General features: G+C 38.0%; 1 protein-coding gene across 10 annotated transcripts in view; it reads left to right on the forward strand.

The window, feature by feature from the left end:
* The first annotated feature begins 5,501 nt into the window (after nt 1-5,501).
* Nucleotides 5,502-21,554, forward strand: part of GPHN (gephyrin) — a 538,290-nt gene continuing 522,237 nt past the window's right edge. For 2 of the 10 annotated variants that reach the window (XM_027552202.1, XM_027552209.1), the window contains exon 1: nt 5,504-6,198. In XM_027552202.1, the coding sequence (XP_027408003.1) occupies nt 6,135-6,198 (64 nt within the window). In that variant the 5' untranslated portion in view covers nt 5,504-6,134. Of the gene's footprint in view, nt 6,199-21,554 lie in introns of all 10 variants that reach the window. The other 8 variants (XM_027552204.1, XM_027552208.1, XM_027552205.1 and 5 more) reach the window with 7 other exon arrangements.

The following is a 21,554-nucleotide window of genomic DNA, read 5'->3' on the forward strand; positions in this document are numbered from 1 at the left end:
CAGGTGACCAAAGAATTGGAGCTTCAGCTTCAGCACTAGTCCTTCTAATGAAAATTCAGGACTGATTTCCTTTAGGATTGATTGGTTTGATCTCCTTGCTTCCCAAGGGACTCTCAAGAGTCTTCTCCAGCACCACAGTTTGAAAGCATCAATTCTTCGGCATTCAGCCTTCTTTATGGTCCAACTCTCACATCCATACATGACTACTGGAAAAACCATAGCTTTGACTCTACAGATCTTTGTTGGCAAAGTTGTGTCTGCTTTTTAATATGCTGTCTAGGTTTGTTACAACTTTTCTTTCAGGGAGCAAGTGTCTTTTAATTTCATGGCTGCAGTCATCATCCACAGTGATTTTGAAGCCCAAGAAGAGAAAATCTGTCAGTGTTTCCACTTTTTTCCCACCTATTTGCCATGATTCACTTTTTGGAATGCTGAGTTTTAAGCCAGCTTTTTCACTCTCCTCTTTCATCTTCATTGAGAGGTTAATTCCTCTTCACTTTCTGCCATTACAGTGGTATCATCTGCATATCTGAGGTTGTTGATATTTTCCCTGGTAATCTTGATTCCAGCTTGTGCTTCATCCAGCCTGGCATTTTGCATGATGTACTCTGCATAAAAGTTAAGTAAGCAAGGTGACAATATACAGCCTTGACATACTCCCTTCCCAATTTTGAACCAGTCCGTTCTTACATGTCCAGTTGTAACTGTTGCTTCTTGACCTGCCTTCAGGTTTCTCAGGAGATAAGGTGGTTTGGTATTCCTATCTATTTAAGAATTTTCCATAGTTTGTTGTGATCCACACAGTCAAAGTCTTTAGCATAGTCAATGAAACTGAAGTAGATATTTTTCTGGGATTCCTTTGCTTTCTCGATGATCCAAGGGATGTTGGCAGTTTGATCTCTGGTTCCTCAGCTTTTTCTAAATCCACCTTGTACATCTGGGATTTCTTGGTTCATGTACTACTGAAGCCTCTCTTAAAGGATTTTGAGCATTACCTTGCTAGCATGCGAAATGTGTACTTGTGTATACCAGATCCTAAAAACTGAAAGCCTTGTAGATAGAGCCCTTCTATGAAATCAAATAGTTTCTGGACACTTAATGTTACTTTTCCATTTAACAAATCCCATTCTCCGTTCCCTTATCTAATAATTCCTTCCTTTTCTAGCAAATACTGTCCTCCTTCCCTTTCATCTACACTTTCTTTGAATTGAGGCAGAAAAACCAGTGCTTTCTTTAGAAATAACGTGTTTCTGGTTTCCTCCTTTTATCAGGTAAGCAGCCATGTAAATAAGTAGTGACTTTGTACAGTTGTAAATTGGCAGGACACACAGGGAAGAGCTTCTCTATCTTCTGAATATTAACATGAAAAATTGTGGGTTGTATCAAAGGTATAAATTAGAGTCCTCATTAAAGATTAAAATCTATAGTAATGATAGAGAACAATAAGAGGTTTTGTGAGTGTGTGGTTATGCATTTACTTTCTTAACAGTTCTGCTAATTCAGATACTTAAATGGAAGTACAGAACTTTTCAAGTTTTTATTACCAGAAATAATTTTAATTCTCAGCTGATATCTTAGTTTAAGTGCTTTCTGACTAACTAACCTATCAAGGCACTAACCCAACGTATGGTTTCCAGAGCCATCCTCCCTTGATCTTAGTCCTTTCGGTAGTGGTTCAACTGATGCTGACCCTCTGGGTGAGTACATCACTGAGGCCTAACTAATCAGAAAATGCTATTCCCTTTGCCTTAGTGTTTGGGGATGGAACCATGACCTAAACCTGTGGTTTCTAAGACTTTGACCTCAGGACCCCTTTACACTCTTAAAAATTATTGAGGACTCCAAAGAGCTTCTGTTTAAGTAGGTTATACCTACTGATATTTACTATATTAAAATTTTAACATATATGAATATACAGACATAGTTCATTATCTATCAGAGTGATGATGTCACTACACATCATGTAACCTCTGGAAAATTCTACTGCATCTAGTGAGAAAGAAAGAGGGGAAAGACACATAATGGCTTACTACTAGTATGAAAATACTTTTGACTTTGTAGACCCTCTGAAAAGGTCTTGGAATCTCCAGGTGTCCCCTGATATTGTCAATAACTGCTGATCTAGATTATAACCTACAGAACCAATGCATGTCTGAACTTGCTAAGCACATGAGCCAATGCTTTTTAGCTTAAACTATAGTCAGTCACTTGCAAGCAAAAACATTCTCCTACGTTTGAATTCCCAGTTAGGGACCTCAGAGGAAGAGAATAAGGTGGGGGAAAAGTACAAAGGACTGTGGCACAAAATTATTCATCTGGGCAGCAGAAATATACTATGAAGCCCAAGGAAGGGAAGGTTTCCAATTTATTTTAATAAACATGGCAGACTTTGGAAAACACTCTCCTAGTTGTTCCCAAATAAGTGTCATCAAACTCCATGAGAAATTGAGGTTTCTCAACTTCACTTCACTAAAAGATAACCAGGGCACCAGAACTGAAATCAAAATGTCAGTTTCATTAGTGTGTGTGTGCTCAGTCATTGCCTAATTCAGTCAGTCAAAAATTCATTTGAACTCCATCACACTTCCTTTGGGGAAAATACTATGTTAAAATGAACCAGAGTTTCACCTTACATTCATGCTTTATTAAAAAATTGTGCTAAAAACACATAACAAAATTTACCGTTTTAATCATTTTAAAGTGTACAAAGCAGTGGAATTAAGTATATTCAAAATGTTGCTTGCACCCATTTGTAATCCACTCAGTTGTGGCTATTAGACAATCCGGAAAGAGGCAAGAGTAGAATAAGACTTAGCAGAAAAATAATCCATTACTAAATTTGTTCCATTAATCCATAATCCATTACTAAACAGTCCAGTACTAAATAATCCATTACTAAATTTCTTTGGAAGGAATGATGCTAAAGCTGAAACTCCAGTACTTTGGCCACCTCATGCGAAGAGTTGACTCATTGGAAAAGACTCTGAAGCTGGGAGGGATTGGGGGCAAGAGGAGAAGGGGACGACAGAGGATGAGATGGCTGGATGGCATCACTGACTCAATGGACGTGAGTCTGAGTGAACTGCGGGAGTTGGTGATGGACAGGGAGGCCTGGCGTGCTGCAATTCATGGGGTCTCAGAGTTGGACACAACTGAGCAACTGAACTGAACTGAACTGAAATTTGTTCCTGTTTACATCTAGTGCTAATGAGGAGAATCTAACCCCAGAAAAGCCAGGAAATTTTTGCCTTATTACATTGAAAGTGTGACTAACCAGAGGAAAACTAAAGTCCTAGGAGGGCTAAATGTAAATACACCATTACTAGAAAAACTCATCTTTTCTTCATTTAGTAATTCATTTCTACTGATAAACTTTCATAACTTTTATAATGAAAATCATTACGACAGCCCAATATTTACCCATCTTTTATGTTAATTCTCATTTTAAACTCTTAATTTTCATTATTAAAATATCAGGAATGGAGAGAATAAATCCCTGGGCATTTCTAATTCTTTAGGTACAAACCTTTAACTTTTTTACTTTCTCTCCTCTCCCACCCCCTGCCCCTGTATGTTCCTAAGACATTTATCAAGGTTTGGAAATACTACTCTATTTCTACTTTCCAGAAAGCCTTCTTTGTTGTAAACTTGATTCCAGGATGAATTCTAAAGAAATGTCACATGGAGTTAAGAAGCATGTGCATGCCCAATATTCATTCAGTGCTGCTGCTACTGCTACGTCGCTTCAGTCGTGTTGGACTCTGTGCGACCCCGTAGACGGAAGCCCACCAGGCTCCGCTGTCCCTGGGATTCTCCAGGCAAGAATACTGGAATCGGCCAGCAGTAAAAGAAAAAATCACATTAGACAGTAAAGTCCCTGGACTTTTCCTGTGTAAATTTTGTTGTGTGCATAAATTTTTTTTACAGATTCCTAAATTCAGCAGAGATGAATACACTTGAGGAAAATTATTGAAAGACAAGCATTTGTTATAATTGTCCATTTTATTCTAACATTACTTTTCAACAATTTTAGTAGTTTTAACAAACAAACCTCCATATACTTTAAAGGCTTAATTCATCTTCACCCTTCCCAATTAAATTTTAATGAATTTCACCATCACTGCTTTTATAGTCTCTTGTTTTCTGTTATTTGTGAAACAAAATTGCCAGCTTCTTTCCATGAATAATAACAGAATACTCTAAATTGAAAGGGTGCTTATCTACCAATTTATTTAAAGGATGTAGAAAAAGGCCCCAATTTATTTAAGGTTACAGAATCTATAGTGGGCAGAATTAGAATTTCTCTAAAAATACAAGACATTTTAAAATCATTTCAGACTATTGGCCCTTAGAGGGAATAAAGATAAAAGGTAAAGTAACCAACATTTGCTTATCTTTGTTTGAAATAAAGTAAACATACTTCCCATATATACCTCTCATTTAAACTGGTTCAGAATCCACAAGCTCCCAGGCTCTATGGTGATAGATTATTATAGGAAGTGGGATCATGATCTGGCTTCATTTTTAAATCCTGTCAAAAATACTAGCAATACATACTCAAAAGTAATTTTGCTAGTTAATTTTATTCTACTTCAATTCCACCCATCATTTCCTATGTACTCCCATTATTTAAAATGAAATACGTAATATGAATCTTCAGTTAGAGATTAGCCCACGTTCTAGTTGGCATAATAAAACTCATATAACCATCAAATTGAGATGTTCATTGTGTACAAATGATAATTATACTTTTTGGGGACATATTTCATTTTTTATGCTTCCCAGTTTTACTATTGTTGAGAAGAAAAATTATACATACACGGGTGTACATGTTTTATTCAGAAGTTGAAAGGGCTAGAAAGAACTAAGAAAACGATGTGAAATAGCCACAGGTGATTAATAACACTTCATGAAAGACACATGAAGATAAGCGTCAACAAAAGCTATTTTCATGGTAATTTCACATCCCACAAATAATGAAATGAAAATTGCCACCACCGGGGTTCTATTTCCAGCTTTGTGATTGTAGCTCAGGTGGGAAAAACATTCTCTAATCTCATTGTCTAAGATTGGTGTTTTTCAACTAAACGCAGAGCCTCTAGCGAAGAAGCCTGAAGCCACAAAACCCTGGGACAGCGCGAGGAGCAGAAGCCTGTTCTTTCTCAAGGGGCTCTGCCGCAGGCTCCTAAGCTTCGCTAGTGAGGATCCTTCTGTAGGTACAGCCTTGGAGTTGGGAAATCCTCCGGCAGGTCGAGTCGACTAAAAAAGCAAGCGGGAAGATGAGGCACGATAGGATACCTCCTCCCTCGCTCACCGCGGGCTGTCACAGTAATTGGCGGTTGTGCCACTCACGCAGCTTTCTAAGGCACCTCCAGGCTCCCTGGAGCCCTTTCTCTTTCTCCTTCGGGAAAGCGGGCTCGGTAGCCCCAAAAGCCTGCCGGAGTCGCTGACAAACGACCAGGAGCCGGGCTCGGCAGGGGATTGCTTCTGTCTGGGGCTCGGCAGAACCTGCGTTCGTGTCTCGCGCGCACTCGCTCCGCGTTCTCCTAGCCAATCCGGCGCTACTCGCGCGCCCAGGAGCGTTCCCCGGTCCAGTTTGGGCTGGGCCGGCTCCTTCCCGCTCCCAGCACTTCGCAACCGAGCGCTCACTCCTCCCCTCACTCTCCACGAGTTCCACGATTCGCTGTGTAGCTCCGCCCCTGGCCCGAGTCCACCCCCGCAATCTCGGGAGCTTGTGCTCTCCTTTCCCCTCAGTCTCCTGCCGGCTAGCCGCGCTGGGTCTGGCGCTCTGCAGAGCGGCACGAGTCTCTTCCGCCTCGCTCCTACGCCTCCGCGCGGTCTCCCTGGGCAGCCACCGCGTCCCCCACCCGCAGCTCTTCGCCTGCGACCCGAAGTCGGGGTCCCGCGCCCTGACTCCGCCCCCCATCCCCCAGCGGACTCGCGCGCTCGGGGCCCGGCCTCTCACTCTCGCAGGCCGCGGAGCACTCGGCCGCCTCCCCCTCCTTCCCTGCTCGGCTCGCGCTCCCCGGGCGCTCTCGCTCTCGAGCTCTCCAAAGCGAGCGCGCTCCCGGCCCGCGCGCTCCGGGCTCTGGTTTCTCCCGGCTCCTGTCAGTGCGGTGACTGCGCTGGGAAACATGGCGACCGAGGGAATGATCCTCACTAACCACGACCACCAAATCCGGGTTGGAGTCCTCACAGGTAACCGGGGGAGGAGGTCCAGGACCGCCGCGGCCGCTGTCCCCTGCTTGCCTCAGGCTTCTTGCCTGTGATGACCCTTCTCTGCGGCCTCGGGAGAAGGGAAGGCAGAAGAAGGGGACCGGGGGAGGGGGGCGGACGTTTTTACAACCGCCGAAAGGTGCTGGGAGGCTGGGGTGTTACCGCGGGGTCCCCCGGGAGCTGGGCCGATCCCGTCGATGTCAGGCCCCAGTGCCTTCGCAGCCGAAGTCCTGGGCCCCTGGGGACCGAGGGGCCGGTGCGGCGGGCGCTGCGGGGCTCCTGGCAGGCGACGGGATCCCGGCTCCGCAGTCTGAAGCATGCCGCTCTCGGCTGGCCCGCGCGCTCCCTCGGCTACTGCTTGTCCCAGAGAGGGGGGAAATCCCTTTTCCACCCCCTCCCTCTTTTCCCTTCCCCCTACTTGGGCGGCCCCGAGCTGCCCTAGCAGTGCTTTCGCGGGGCACCAGCCACAGACGACATGGATGTTCTTTAGGCGAAACTCTGCTCGGTCTCAGGCTGCCCCTCGCGATCCGGGAATCCCCTTTGCCACCCATGGGACACTCTTCGTTCCCCACCCCGGGAGGTGGAGATCGGCTTCCACCCGGACCTCGGAAAGTGTTTGCATTCTGCCTTCCCAAGTGGAGGGCCCTCTGCCCACCTCTTCGTTTTCTTAGAGGGAAGGCTGTAGCCTGCGACTGGGGATCCAGCCTTTCTACTTGAGAGGGAAGGATTCCCCTACTCGGGCTCTTCTGTCCCCCTCCCTTCTGGGACCTCCCCCACCCTCCCGAGGCTTGTGAGGAGCGCACTTTTCTCGGGTCGCGTTTCCCTCCCTCGCGGAAGCCGTGTGTGCTCTGCATGTCTGATTCCGTTGCGTTGTATTTGGGTAATATCCCTCAGTTCGGCGACAGGCAGTTGCTGCAGGGCATGACTTCTGAGATGAATAGCAAGCCGATTTGTAGGGGTTTCTGCTGTGGTTCTGTAGTTGGTAAGGTTTCTATGTAATTGAGTGGCGAGGTGGGGGTTAAAGAACTATATTTGGAACCTGAGAGCTTAGTTCGGAGGGAAGGAAATCCAAGACTTAACTGATTTTGGAAAAAGAAGCGATGTAGACGGGAATCCTCGTGTTCTCCCCCCTCTCCTTCCCTCCGCCCCACCACACACACACACACACACACACACACACACACACACACACACACACACGTCTTTTTTTTTTTTTTTCCCCTTGTCAAATTCTGACAGGTTGAGACGGTGCTCGAGAAGGGACTAAATTGAATGAGACTTGCTTTATTATTATTATTAGGCAGAGAAAAATCTGTTGATAAGATAAAGAATGCAAAGCTTAATTGGCTGCTGAGTTTTATGAAGATATTCGTGGTACCCCTTGTTCTCTTTTAACTAACTGGGTCGTCTTTCTCTGATATTGTTTCCAGATGTTAATGGTAATTTATTGAATTTTCCTAATTGAAAGCCCTTGCGATAGTAAGCGACTTCACTTTCACTTTTCACTTTCATGCATTGGAGAAGGAAATGGCAACCCACTCCAGTGTTCTTGCCTGGAGAATCCCAGGGACGGCGGAGCCTGGTGGGCTGCGGTCTATGGGGTCGCACAGAGTCGGACACGACTGAAGCGACTTAGCAGCAGCAGCGATAGTGAAACTAGTCTGAATCTGTTGCAGGGAAGGGAAACCACCCCCCACCCCCACTATTCGAAGATGCGCTGTTCGCTTCTTTTGGTGCTGAAGCTCTTGCTTTGTGTGAAGATTCAGTTGTAACTCAGAAATCTTGGCGTTGACATTGCTGATTTTTAGAGTCTTTTTGCGGGGTGTAAAATTGTATACCGTATATCAGCCTTCAACTCTCACTTTAGAATTTAAAATTAATAGAGTAGTGAGAGTAAAGCTTAATAGAAACCAAAGTGTGTCAGCTGTCCACCGAAATGAAAGGTCATAAATGCTTTCAAGTTAAACCATAGAGATTTTTTTAAAAACTTTTTTTTTATTGTTTATTTAAGCTTTCTCTGATAGTTTTATTTAGTGAATCAGCTTACCTGAGTCAAGTGACATAGTAGATAGCTGTTGTACAGAATGCTTTGAAAGGTGCAGCCCTTATCTGTGTCTCTGCAGTCCAATAGGGATGACATTGATATACAAACAAATAAGCATTGTATGTAATTACTGTGCTGAAATTGTCTAAATAAATTACTTGTGTGATTGAAAACTAAATGTAAAAGGTATTCGTTACTCAGATGGATTAGGAGCAAATGTGATTACTTAAAGAGAGAATTTGTTATGTTTATCAGTGATAAGAAGAAACTGACATTTTTAAGGGGAGTTGAAAGTCAGTTCAGTGGCAGCCTTATAAATGAATATGTTGCTGAGGTTGAGGCTCTTGAGCAGAATAAAAATGTAATGCAAAGGCCCTGGAATGCCTAGGTAGGATAGGTAGGTGGCACAAGCAGAATGTCAATGAGAGAAGATAACTTTGGCAGTGGAATTAAAGACAGTAGACTGTCAAACTATCTCATGAAAATGAAGTACAGTAGTTTAGGGGGAAAAGTGTAGGGTCAGGAATAAGGATATAGCTGAAGGAGTGAAAAGGAAGGTGCACATTTGGGAGAAATGGTAACAAGACAGTAGAATTTGGTGATAAAATGAGTATTTGAAGTCAGAAATAATTCGGAGAGATTTTTGCTTAAAATTATTGAAACAAATATTGTCTGCTATGTTAGAGCCTGCCTGGAAACATGGAGAAGAATCAGAGGAACAGCACCCGCTCTGTTTGTGAATAGTGGATTTTACTACAAATAGCTTAATATTTATGATCTTAACATGCCACACACAATGAAAACCTACAAAAATAAAACCATTTTGCACAATTTTGTCTTGTGTAACTTCCAAGTATTGGAATTTTACTATGTAAAATTATTCTTTACTGAACTTAAGCAGATACTATGATATCACACTTAAGAAAATTGAATTGAGGCCACACTTGAAACCATGTTTCTTGAGTTATAATTTGTGGCTCTCTTAAAGGTGGAGGGCTTGTTTTATAAAATGTCCTCTTCGTGTTTCATAATAGTGATTTTAAGTAATTTATCTAAGTCTGTTTTAGAGAGGTTTTACATATTTTAGAGGAAATACACACATTTTACAATATGTTAGTATTTTGGTGAATTGTGTTGTCATTTCTAAAACCTTTAATTGACTTCTTTGTGACATCTTTGATAATCTCTTGAAAGATAATTTTTGTACCATTTTGAAACTTTTCATTTTCTAGATGTTTTTGTAATCCTGTCCTGAGATTAAATTTGGGAAATATGGTACGCAGCTATTGAAACAATCAAATCGATTAACTGTTAGAATTTTGAAAGAATATAGTTGGAAAATATTTAGCAAAGGTATTTCTTTTTCGTATCACTATCTTGAATCATTCAGAACTTGGAAATCAGTATGATAATTAATATAACATGGATACTTTAGTTACACTATTCTTTTGGTCAGGAAAAAGGGAACATTTACATAGATTATCATGGAAACATTTTATGTTGAAGATTATTGTCCATCTGCGAAAACAGTATCTTTATTAGTAACTTTTTATGTTGATTTGTTAGAAATGAAAGTTATATGATCTTTAGTAATCTGAGATCTAGTATTTAATATATCAATTTCTGATGTTCTCTAAGACTAAAGGCAGTGTGATGATGAATAACATGAGGCAAGTAAACAAGTATCTGTTGCTTTGAGACCAGAAATGAGATGTAGGACAGATGTAAGAATTTTTCTTTTTTCTTTTACAACTTCAGTAGTAATTATACTTTCAGTCTTAACAATTACACAGCAGGTTCACTATATCAAATGTGTCACTTTTCACCTTTCTCCCCCTATTTCTGAAGAAGCTGTTTATTAGGGAAGTAGACTACTTCTACCTCTATAAGCTCCATGGAAACGTCAGGAAAATAGAGTACATATATGTTTGTGATACAGGAATAGATTATGCTCCATTGGCTGTTTAATATCATATTAGCTAGCCACTGCTGATGTTTGGTATGCCAGAGCACTTAGCTAAAGATAATAATCCATTACTTAAATTTTCACTGATAGTGACATGGATGAGAAAAAGAGGCAAATACTTAGGAAAGGGGATTTTAAAATCATGGTTTTGCTCTAATAATATACATTTTATTGCACTAAGTTGTAGATTTGTAATCAGTAAGAGATATTAGACATATATAAGACTAGGTAATAGAGATTAGATGAAAGACTAATTATAAACTAGAAACCAAAATATTAGTTACATTTAGGGAGTATTTCAGTCATTTATAACTAAAATCAACATATTAAGAAAACCAGTTCTAAGCCAAGGATTTAATAATCATATGACTCTGGAATTGTTCGTTCATTTATTTCATTCCTCATGCCTATCTTTGTATATTATGTGTGTCATTATTATTTTCTGAAAAGCCCATTTATTGATAAAGATATATAAATATATCTTTTGAGAATAAATGCTGTCATTAAGTAAGGCAAATCACTAGCACAAACAAAATCTGTATCCTACAAAATGGAATTGTGTGTACTGTCAAGCATACCAATATTGATCTATATGACTTATTAAAAAGAAGCTTATTTCTCAAACTAGGTCATTCCTTCATGAATTTCTGATTGGAAGCAATGTATTAATGATTAAGAAATCATTACATTAGATACTGTTGAATACATTTAATACTATTACCTTTGATCAAAGACTTTATAAACTAGCAGTACACAAACTTAGTTAAGAGTTTTAACTGTATTAAAGATACTTATGATTATTTGACTTTAACTGGGGTATGTGGTGGAGAATCAGCAGCCTGTTATTGGGGAGAAAATGATGAATGAATCAGTTTTTCTCTTACTGGTGATAGATTCCTGGTTAAGGTGAATGGGGTGCTTTTTTGAAATAGTAAAATAGATAAAGTTTATACTTGGCAATTGTAAATAAGATTGAAAAACTAAGCTTATTTGGAATTTGAGATGTTAAACTAAGGAAATCCTGAGAAAGCAAATGATGAAACCACAAGGGATATCTTCCTTCACATCTAGGTAGAGAAGAAAAACAGATTATTTAACTTGTTTAAAAGTAATTGGATCTGTTGTTAATATGAATAGCATGCAACGTTACTTAATTTTTGAGTGACCTCTCGGAAGAGCAAATGTCTAATGAGTAATTGTGATGTAGATATTCCATCCAGGTGGTTTAATGAGTTTATAAGTGAATTTGTACTTAATCAGTTTAAACTGAGTATGTAGAACTGCTTGAAGATGTTGTAATTAAACAACTGCAACAACTTTTACAACAGTTTTGCCAGTAAGTATACATTTTGAAAAAAATGGAGTTAAATTTACTATGCTTTAAAAAATGTCCTCATTTGAGAAATAAAGGAGCAAGGAAATGTGAAAGGAGCATTACACAATTTGTGGCCTGTTTCTCCAAGTTGGGACACATGACATTGAACACGGATACTCTAGTGATTCTAAGCCTTAGAATCTAAGCTATGGAAACAAACATAATTCCTGAAATATCGATTTCCTGAAATATAAATTTTTAGATCAAAATTCATCTAAAATATCAATTTTAGAATGTAGTATTTAAACCATTTTAATACTACAGTAAGCATGAGTAAATCAGGCACGAATGTAGAATTTTGAAGGAGCTTTTAGATAAAATTAAACTTCAAAGAAATTTCAAGTGAACCTATTATATAATTCCAGACCTCATTGTTTTTCTGTTATTGGTGCCTTGGTGAGGAAAAATTAAGGAGCGTGGGGCCATAGCAAGAACTCTAGAAGACTCATTATCTAATGTTAGTCTGGCCAGTGAAGTTCTCTCAGCTTTTCTCACTATTAACATGAAAGAGGCTCTTATGGCAATACATGTTTCTATCCTTTAGTATCTTGACTAGCTGGAAAGAGAAATGTTGGATAGCAAGCTTAGTTTTTTTGTTTTTTGTTTTTTTGTCTTTTTAATTAGAATCATCATGGGGGAGGGGTAGATTATATATTGAAGATACAAGAGAATAAGAAATGGAAGAAAAGATGAAAAAAATTCAGTGATTACATTGTCAGTATAAGCCTAAGGGAAAATATTTAGATTTTTTTTCTTTTAGAGGTTTTTGTGGTATCACTCACAAAATTAACAGTGGTTTCAGTTTTACATTTAATTTCAGACTCAGCTCACACTTCATTTCCTCAACAGAATCTTTCCTAGGAATTATTCTCCATGATGATGTCTTTGTTTTCTTGTAATGTTTATAAATGTTGCTATACCCTATAATCATGTACATGTGGGAGGCTGCAAGATGTAGTTTAAAGAAAAAAAAAAAGACTTTGGAGTCAGACTTGTATTTCAAACTCTGATTTGCCCTTTATTTTGGGAAGCTCATTTTACCTCTCTGAATTTCAGTTTCCTTCTCCAGAATGAATGTAGTGATGCTTACTTCACAGGGTTGTTAAGAACTGAGATAATGTATGTGAAAATTCTACCATATATGTCTAACTTGGATTATACAGTCAACTCTTTAAAAATGTGGAAGGGGTGAGTAGGGATACCATCACTTGCCCCTACTTCCCCCACAGTCCACAACCGGTAAGCTTTGTAGTCTGTCTTCTCTGATACTCCCCTATCCAAGGTTCTGTCGATTGAACCAACCTTGGATCTTGTAGTACTACAGTACTTACGCAAAAAAAAAAAAAAAAATCCTAGGTGTAAGTGGATTGGTGCAGTTCAAACTGTTATTTTTCAAGTGTTAATTGTATACTCAATAATCTTCTTTCCTCTTCATATGCTATTTTGGTGCAATTTGCTAATAGCTTCATGTATAAACATCTTATTTAAAGTAGATTTTACAGTTTTTGAAACAGGTGATTGTGTTCTTCACTTCTTTGCCCTTTTGTTATAGGATCTATTAATGAAGTATTTCATTAATGAAGTATCAATGATGTTAAAAAAGAAAAACTAGATGGTGTGACACTTAGTAGTTTAGGAAACAGTAGCTCAGCAACGTTTAGATAAACAAGAACTTCACTATGATTACTAAAAAGATAGTTCAGGGTAAGTGGAGTGGGGTTTAGTATTTTTCCATACATTTATTACTGTTGACAGGATGATATCAATGATGTGTATTTGAGATATTTCATACTATAAAATTTAATATATTATTTATATAGTTTTATTTTTTCTTATGTGTTAATACATTTTCTGATTTTTATATAATTAAGTTGATGGGCATAATCTGTGTAAGAGTTATTTTAGAGTGGTTTTTTAAACTGTTATTTTAAAAAATTAAAAATTGAAATTATAGATGAAAGATTCTGAAAATGCTGTTATTTTGAAAGTTAATTCTGATAGACAAAAAAGCATAAAATAGGAGTCAAAAGTTCTACATCTTTTACCACTTTCAAGACAACTGCATTTTACCTTAATTTCCTTAGCTTTGAATGGGAGAAATTATGCTTAGCTTATCCAGTTACTGTGAGGGAGACAGAAAACAATGTATCCAATATTCAGTACCTACTATGTGCTTGGCTCTGTGCTACAGTGAGGGATACCGCAGTGAGTAAGACAGACATAGTCATCCTCTTGGAGATTATATTTTAGTACCAACAGGAACACACAATTTAGTCAAGTTAGATTCTGACAAATCATGTTGCATTTATGTTGCATTTCGAGGAATAAAGTGCTTCTGTATTTTATTTGATGTGGATAAGTATAAGCACCAAAACTGTTTCATGTTAAACCATTTTTGATACAAATTTTTAAACCATTACATATTTTCTGCTTTCTAAGGTCGAAAGTATTGAACATAATTTAATTATCTTATTTAATCAGGTTTAAGTAATTATAGCTAACACCTGTCGAGTTTATATATATATACACATACATAGTTATATGGCATAAATATGTCCTGTTTGTGCTTAGCACTTAGCACATGTTATTTACTCTTTATAGTCTTTATAAGGAAATACATTATTCCTTTTTATTCTGCCTGAGAAATAGAGGTGAGATAACTTGCTTAAGGTTGCACCTGTGGCCCTGCCAGAATTCAAGGACAGGCCCGACTATACTCTGAGCAACTATATTTCTGTATTCTATTCTGAATTCCTTTTATTGTGGTGTATGGTACTATAGTTCTCTATAGTGTTTTCTTTTCTGCTGTGACTTTACACACTTGCCCCCTTCCCTACTTCTAGCTTCTCATCTGCAGTCAGTGGTAGGCTATGGATCATAACTAACCAGTACAACGTTTCATTAGGCCGATACTGTGTCTTTACAAAAAATTATCTTGCTAATATTACAAAAGACATTTTATATTAACCTGTATTTTTAGTTTTTTAAGATCAGCAATGCTCTAATCTCTTCCCATAGGACAGTAGTAGAGTAGCTGTCCTCTTGAGATAGGGCATGTATTCTCCAGTTCCCCACAATTCCCACTTAACCTGTTTGTTACCTGCCTTGCCTGGTAAGTGTTTGAGTTTGTGATCTTTACTCGTATATATTCTGTACCTTCCTCTTTTTTCATCATAGTTTGGACAACTTTTCATGTTACTGGAAACAATAATACAGGGTTAATTGAGAGTTACCAAGTATGAGATAATTTTCTAGAGCCTGCATAGAACCTATTAATTTATTTAATCCTCATCATAGTATCAATATCGCCATTTTACATTAGAAGAAATTGTAGCAGAGAGAGATTAAGTAATTTGCTCAAATTACTGTAATAAGAGGCCACGTTGAGAAAAGGCCAAACTGAGTTGAACTGTTCCTAGGGCTTCCCTGGCAGCTCAGACAGTAAAGAATCTGTCTGCAGTGCAGGAGATCCGGGTTCGATCCCTGGATCAGGAAGATCTCTGGGGAAGCGAATGGCTACCCACTGCAGTATTCTTGCCTGGGAAACTCCGTGGACAGAGGAACCTGGTGGACTGTAGTCCATGGGGTCACAAAGAATCAGACGCGACTAAGTGACTAAGCACACACACACAGGCTGTTCCTAGAGTAAAGCTCTTAACCACTACAGTATATTCCTTGGCATTTAATAGTTCATAGAGATGCACATCTTTCTTTTTAATGTTTGTTATATATCATCATAGGTTTCACTATATTTAATCAGTCCTCAATTGATGGACATAGAGGTTTCTAATTTTTCATGTGTCAAATGCTGTAGATGATAACATGGTACATTTATTATTGCATATTTGTGAGTTTTTTTTAATGTAAGATTCATTACTGTAAATATAATTTTTGGGTAAACAGTATCTGCTTTTAAAAATTTTGATAAAAATTACACCCTTTTTGGAAGACAAATTTGTACTAATTGTAATGAATATTCTCACCTTCATTTGGTATTATCTTTTTAATCTTTATGAGTTCTTTTGAGATACAACTCTTTCTTGAATTATATACATGTATTAGGAGTCCCCAGTTGCTCAGCAGTAAAGAATCTGCCTGCAATGCAGGAGACACAGGAGATGAGGGTTTGATGTCTGGGTTGGGAAGATCTCCTGAGGGAGGAAATGTCAACCCACTCCAGTATTCTTGCCCAGAAAATCCCATGGACAAAGGAGCAAAGGGGCCATGAGGGCTACAGACAGTGGTGGATGGGGGGTTTGGGGGTGTTTGGGGGTGTCACAAAGAGTCAGGACTGAACGACTAAGCACAGCACATGCATGTAATAGTAAGATCTTGCTAGTTTTTGCAACAGCTCTTTTATATTGCTTTATTTAAAGTTTTATTCAGTTATGAGTCTTTAGTTTTCTTTTTCTTCAAATGATCCCTTCCAGTGTTTCCTAAGTTGTGTTCTAGTAGCACTTCTTTGGGAAATGTTATAATAGGTATGATATTAAGAGCTTTTATTGTGATTAAATAAATTTGAAAAGTGCTGTATAATATATCCCTCCTTATGGAGATTAACAGTATACTAGAGTGACTTCCCTTTCACTTTTCACTTTCATGCACTGGAGAAGGAAATGGCAACCCACTCCAGTGTTCTTGCCTGGAGAATCCCAGGGATGGCGGAGCCTGGTGGGCTGCTGTCTATGGGGTCGCACAGAGTTGGACACGACTGAAGCGACTTAGCAGCAGCAGCAGCAGAGCATATTAAAGATGTGAGGAATACTGCAGTTGTGGAGCCTGTTGAACATTATTTAGTTTAGTGTTGCCAAAACTTTTTGAAGATGGAATGCTGTTTCAAGACAAAGCAGAATTCTGTTTAACACTTCTTTGGGAAGTAATGGTCTTTGTCCTGAAAATGATCTTTTGGAAGTCTGTATAACACCTTTGTATTATTAATATTTTAGTTTTTTTGCTGTAGAAATAGTGGTTTCCAGCAGTAATCGCTCCTATGAAAATTAATTCTTTTTTTCTGGATTTGCCTTAAAGTGTGTATGTGTGTATTTCCCAGTTATCATCTCTTTTTTCTTCTTCTTTCAATATTAAAGGATTGGCTGAATGTATTATTTTATTCAGAAAATCTATGATAGCAGCAGCCAGTCTTGATTCTGTTACTACTGTATGGGGAAGGAACATTGGAATAAGTTCTATTTTGGATTTTTCCATTGAGTGTTTGGTATCATTATCTGTAAATATAAAGATGAAGAGATGCTTTCTAAAGTCTCCTTCAGGTCTAAAATCTTAATAATCTCAATCTCAGGAACATACCTCATGTTTACCATACTCTCACTGCTAGTGGTCACGTTATCTACAGTTTGTTACTGACAGCAAAATTATTTATTTGAAATGCCTTCCCTGCTTCAAACAGGAAAACTGCTGGAAAAAGACACTGACATTCATACCAACTGTAAATGGAAATAATGTCTGTTACTTCCATTGCAGAGTATATACAGTTTTATTTCATTCACTGTCACATGCTACAGAGAGTTCATATTGCAAGACACTGAAGATTTAGAATACAAATTATATACATGTAAGTATAACAACTGATTCACACAGTCAAGCTTAGGCAGGTAATAGTGGTTAAGAGGTTTTGAAATAGTACCTTTTTCCTTTTAAATTTAAATTGTAGTGATATGCCAGAGACCTGGAAAGCAAAAATTAGCAAGCCCCACAAATACTATGATTATTTTGCTGTTAAATGTTTAAAATGAAGCTATATAAAAATAAGACATATAACTTCAATGAATAGTATTATGCTTTAGGTTCATGCCTGGGTTTATACCTGAGTTAAGTGAAGTTTTCAGAATTACTTCTGTAAGCTTCAATTTTCTCATCCCGTGAAATGAGGAATAATCCATTGCTTGCCTAAGAGGGTTGTTTTGGTAAGTGAAATAATAAGTGTAAATGTTGAGTGAGTGTGCCCACATAATAAATAATCATTACATGCTTGTTATATATTATAATAAATTTGAGTCTAATTACCATTACAAATATGATAATAGAAAGCAAACAGTGTGACATTTAGCTATATGATCCAATCATGATTAATTTTCATGCTGTTTTTCTGTTTTATCTTATTTAAGGAGCATCATTAAAGATCAATACTATACTGGGGATTTGCTTGATCTAGAGTCTTATTTTCTAGCTTAATTTTGGTGGTGTTAGAGTCAGAAGATGCTGTTTGTAGTGTGATAACTAAGGACAAATATTTGAGATTTTTGAGGCATAGGTTTAAAGTATATATGGGAAATTGCTTCTAATAGTCTCTAAGGCTTGTTAAGATCTGTAGAGAAAACTGCCTCTATATACAGATAGGTTCGTATTGTAGTTATGGGATACTATACTGTAGTTAAGAAGGTGGAAGAATTTTAAATGTTATACAGTGGTGTTAAATGTTAAGTGAGGCAGTAATATAGGATGATAAAGTGATAGCAAAATGAAACTATTTATATTAGATAATAGTTGATTTATAGAAGAGTTTTAATTGATATATAAGGAAAATAGTAAACCCCAGGGACAGTGAGCCAAACAAAGCCTAGACTTTGCTGTGTTTGGGTTGACTAGGGACATAAGACAAATGAATATTGTATATAAAAGGTGAAATATACTTTATAAAGTACTAGATACCAAAAGAAAATCTATAAAATTTAAAGCATTGTCAAAGATGATTTTAGGCAGGAAAGTTTGAGAATCATTATGTCGATACTGGACTTGGATTTTCCATTTTTTTTCCTACAGACACATCTATGAAGCATTATTAATTGAAAAATTGCCAATTATGCATCATAATGAAACATTCATTCCTTTCTGATTTTGAATGCAATTCAGAAGTGGGTCCTATCTAATACATTAGAAACTTGAAATAAGGACCCTCCTATCCCCATAAGTAGGAACTTTAGTTAAATAGTTACAGATTTGATTTTATTACTGTTGATTTCCTGGCCTGTCATTTCTTATTAATTAATCTGTTAGTTTGACCATAGCCTGACTTGTTAACAGGCAGTGCAGTCCAATTCAGTAACTGTCTTAAGTCTGCTTGGGTTGCCATAGCAAAGTGCTATAGACTGGGTAGCTTATAAACAACAGAAATTTATTTCTTACAGTTGTGGAGTCTGGGAAGTTTAAGATCAAGTTACCATCAGCTTCAGTGTCCAGCGAGGGCCTACTTCATGGTTCCTAGATAGCCATCTTCTCTCTGTTTCCTCACACTACAGAAATGGGGAGGGGACTCTCTGAGTCTCTCTTTAACGGTACTGATCTCAGTCATGAGGGCTAGGTCTTCATGACCTAATCACCTCCCAAAGGCCCCACATCCAGACACCACTAACTAGGGGAATTGTTTCAGCATGTGAATTTGGAAGGCTGGACACAAACATTCAGCCTTTGGCAAATACGTGCCATGTGTTTTGTTAAGCTAAAGCTACTGAATGTTTACAGTGTCATCTTTTAGGTATGAGGAGTGGGTTGTAAAGTAGGTTTACAGTTTTAGTCATTTATGTATTAAAACACTTACCAAGCAGTGCATGACAGGGTTTACTAAACTTTTTCTGTAAAGGGCCAGATAATAAATATTTTAGGCTCTGCCAGCTATATGATTTATGTCACAGCTACTTAGCTCTGCCCTCATAGTATAAAAGTAGCCATAGATAATATGTAAATAAATGAGCATGACCATGTTTCAGTAAAACTTTATTTACAAAAGCAGTCGGTTGTCCAGGGTTGGCCCAAAGGCGCTATAGCTTCCCAATCCATGCTGAAAGACATAGTCTCTGTTAGGAAAGTATAATTTTAAGTTACCTGCATGTGAGTCAAACTTTATTTGCCCTGTAAACCACCACAACTTTTGTGGTTTAAAACTACAATTTAATGTTTCTCACATTTCTGTGAATTAGCTCAGTAGTTCTGCTTTACGTGGCATTGGTCAGGGCTCTGGTCTGTCTGCAGTCATCTGGAGGCTTGATTGGGACTGTTGTCCAGGGTCTTGGTTCTCCTGCATGTGAATTTCTCCACATGTCTGATTCATTAGCCTCATGGTGTGATGGCTGAGTTCCAACAAGTATTCCAAGAGCAAGCGTTGTGAAAGGAAAGAAACAGAGCTGCCAGGACAATTAAGGGGTAGGCTTGAAATTGGCAGAGCCTCACTTCCAACCTTATTCTTTTGATCAGAATAGTCAGAGGCTCAGCCCGGAGTCACTGTAGAAAGAGACTAGGAAAACTAGGAAGCACGATAAATTTGGGATCATCAAAATAACAGTCTATTGCAGGATTGTTTTGGTTGCAAGTGACAATTCAAATGGACTAGCTTTAGTAAAGGGGAAATTTATTGTAAGAATAATGGAGTGTCTTATTTCACAGAGCCTAAACATGGGATGTGGTGCTAGAAATTTTGGACCCAGGGTTTGAAGGTCCTCACAACTGTTTTTTGTTTTTGCTTCACTCTGTAAAGTAAGCTCCATTTTGTCTTACCACAGCTCTACCTTTTTCATAATGGAAAAAAACACTACCATTGACTATTCTTGTGTTGTTTAGATCTTCCCATTTCAGTCATTCAGAGAAGGACTGACTTTATTTTCCTGGTTGTGTTTCTAAAATATTTCAGGAAGAACTTTGTTCTGGACCAATCATCTGTGATCAGAGCATAGAGGTTATGTTGTACCAAATATATGGACAGGAGTAGGGTCAATTAACAGAAAAGGGATATTAAATATTTAACCACTAAGTAGTTTGCTTGCTTTCTCCCTAATCAACTATTTCCTGACATAAGATAATTTGGGGATTATTTTAATAAATAATTTGTTTCCCCATTTCAGGCCTGATTTGCTATTTTATTCACCTATCCGCCTTTGTTTATTTCATTGTTCTATTGGAGAACAGGCTGAATTAGTTCAGTATTTGAATATTCATTGTAATTTCTTCTTGCACTGAGTAGGGGACAGCAGCATTTAGTATCTGTTGTTTCACTTTGCCACCATTAACATAGAATCAGATATGAAGGTGATCTTACTATACTGTTATTCATTGATTTCTGAGTTTGATTTGAATGATATAGTTAGCTGAGGAAGTATATACTTCTGGAAAGGGTGTAATTGTATACAAGAATGCAAGGAACAGAATGCAGTAATACAGAATGAAATAAGAGCTATAATAGAAGTTCAAGCAGCAAACTGGGTGCACAGAGGAAGGAACAATTACTTTTGACTGAGTGGCTGTAGGAGGGGATGGTATTTTAAAGGAGATAGTGTTTGAGTGAGGCCTGGAAGAATGAATAACCCATCCTTGGGAAAACAAGGAAAGGTAATCTGGCTGTCAGGTTTCTTGGGTGACACCAGAAGGGGTGGCTCCAGAATGTCTTGACTTAAGTAATGAGCTTAAATATAAGTATAGAGGATTCAGAATAAACAGCAGCATGTACTTCTTTTAACCTGCTTCAGTTAGAATTACAAGAGCTAATTAGGTTTTGCTACATTCGGGCTTTAGGTGACTCTGTAGTAGTTTGAAATTTGATTTTTAAATTAAACAATTTATCTTAAAGACTCAGATTTTTGGATTTAGAAAGAACTTTAAGGATTATCTGTACTAACCCACTGTAGTGTATAAAGAAACTAAGACGCAGTTAAATGACTTATTTAACGTTACACATCTGAATGATAGAGTTGGAGCTAAAATCCAGGCTACTTTACTCCTAGTCTTGGGTATTAAAATAAATTATATGGTGTATCCTTTGTAGTAAGATTTGTCCCAAATATTCTATTTGAATTATGTAGTGTAGAAGTTTTAGAATCTGAGATATATATACAGTAAAATGCACAAATGTTAATTACACAGTATCGTGAATTTTTCATATGTATAGATCCTTATAAGTATCACCCATGAACATTTCCAGCAGTCCAGAATTTTCCTTCATGCCTTTT

The sequence above is a fragment of the Bos indicus x Bos taurus genome, chromosome 10, assembly GCF_003369695.1.
Source record: "Bos indicus x Bos taurus breed Angus x Brahman F1 hybrid chromosome 10, Bos_hybrid_MaternalHap_v2.0, whole genome shotgun sequence".
Taxonomy (NCBI): domain Eukaryota; kingdom Metazoa; phylum Chordata; class Mammalia; order Artiodactyla; family Bovidae; genus Bos; species Bos indicus x Bos taurus.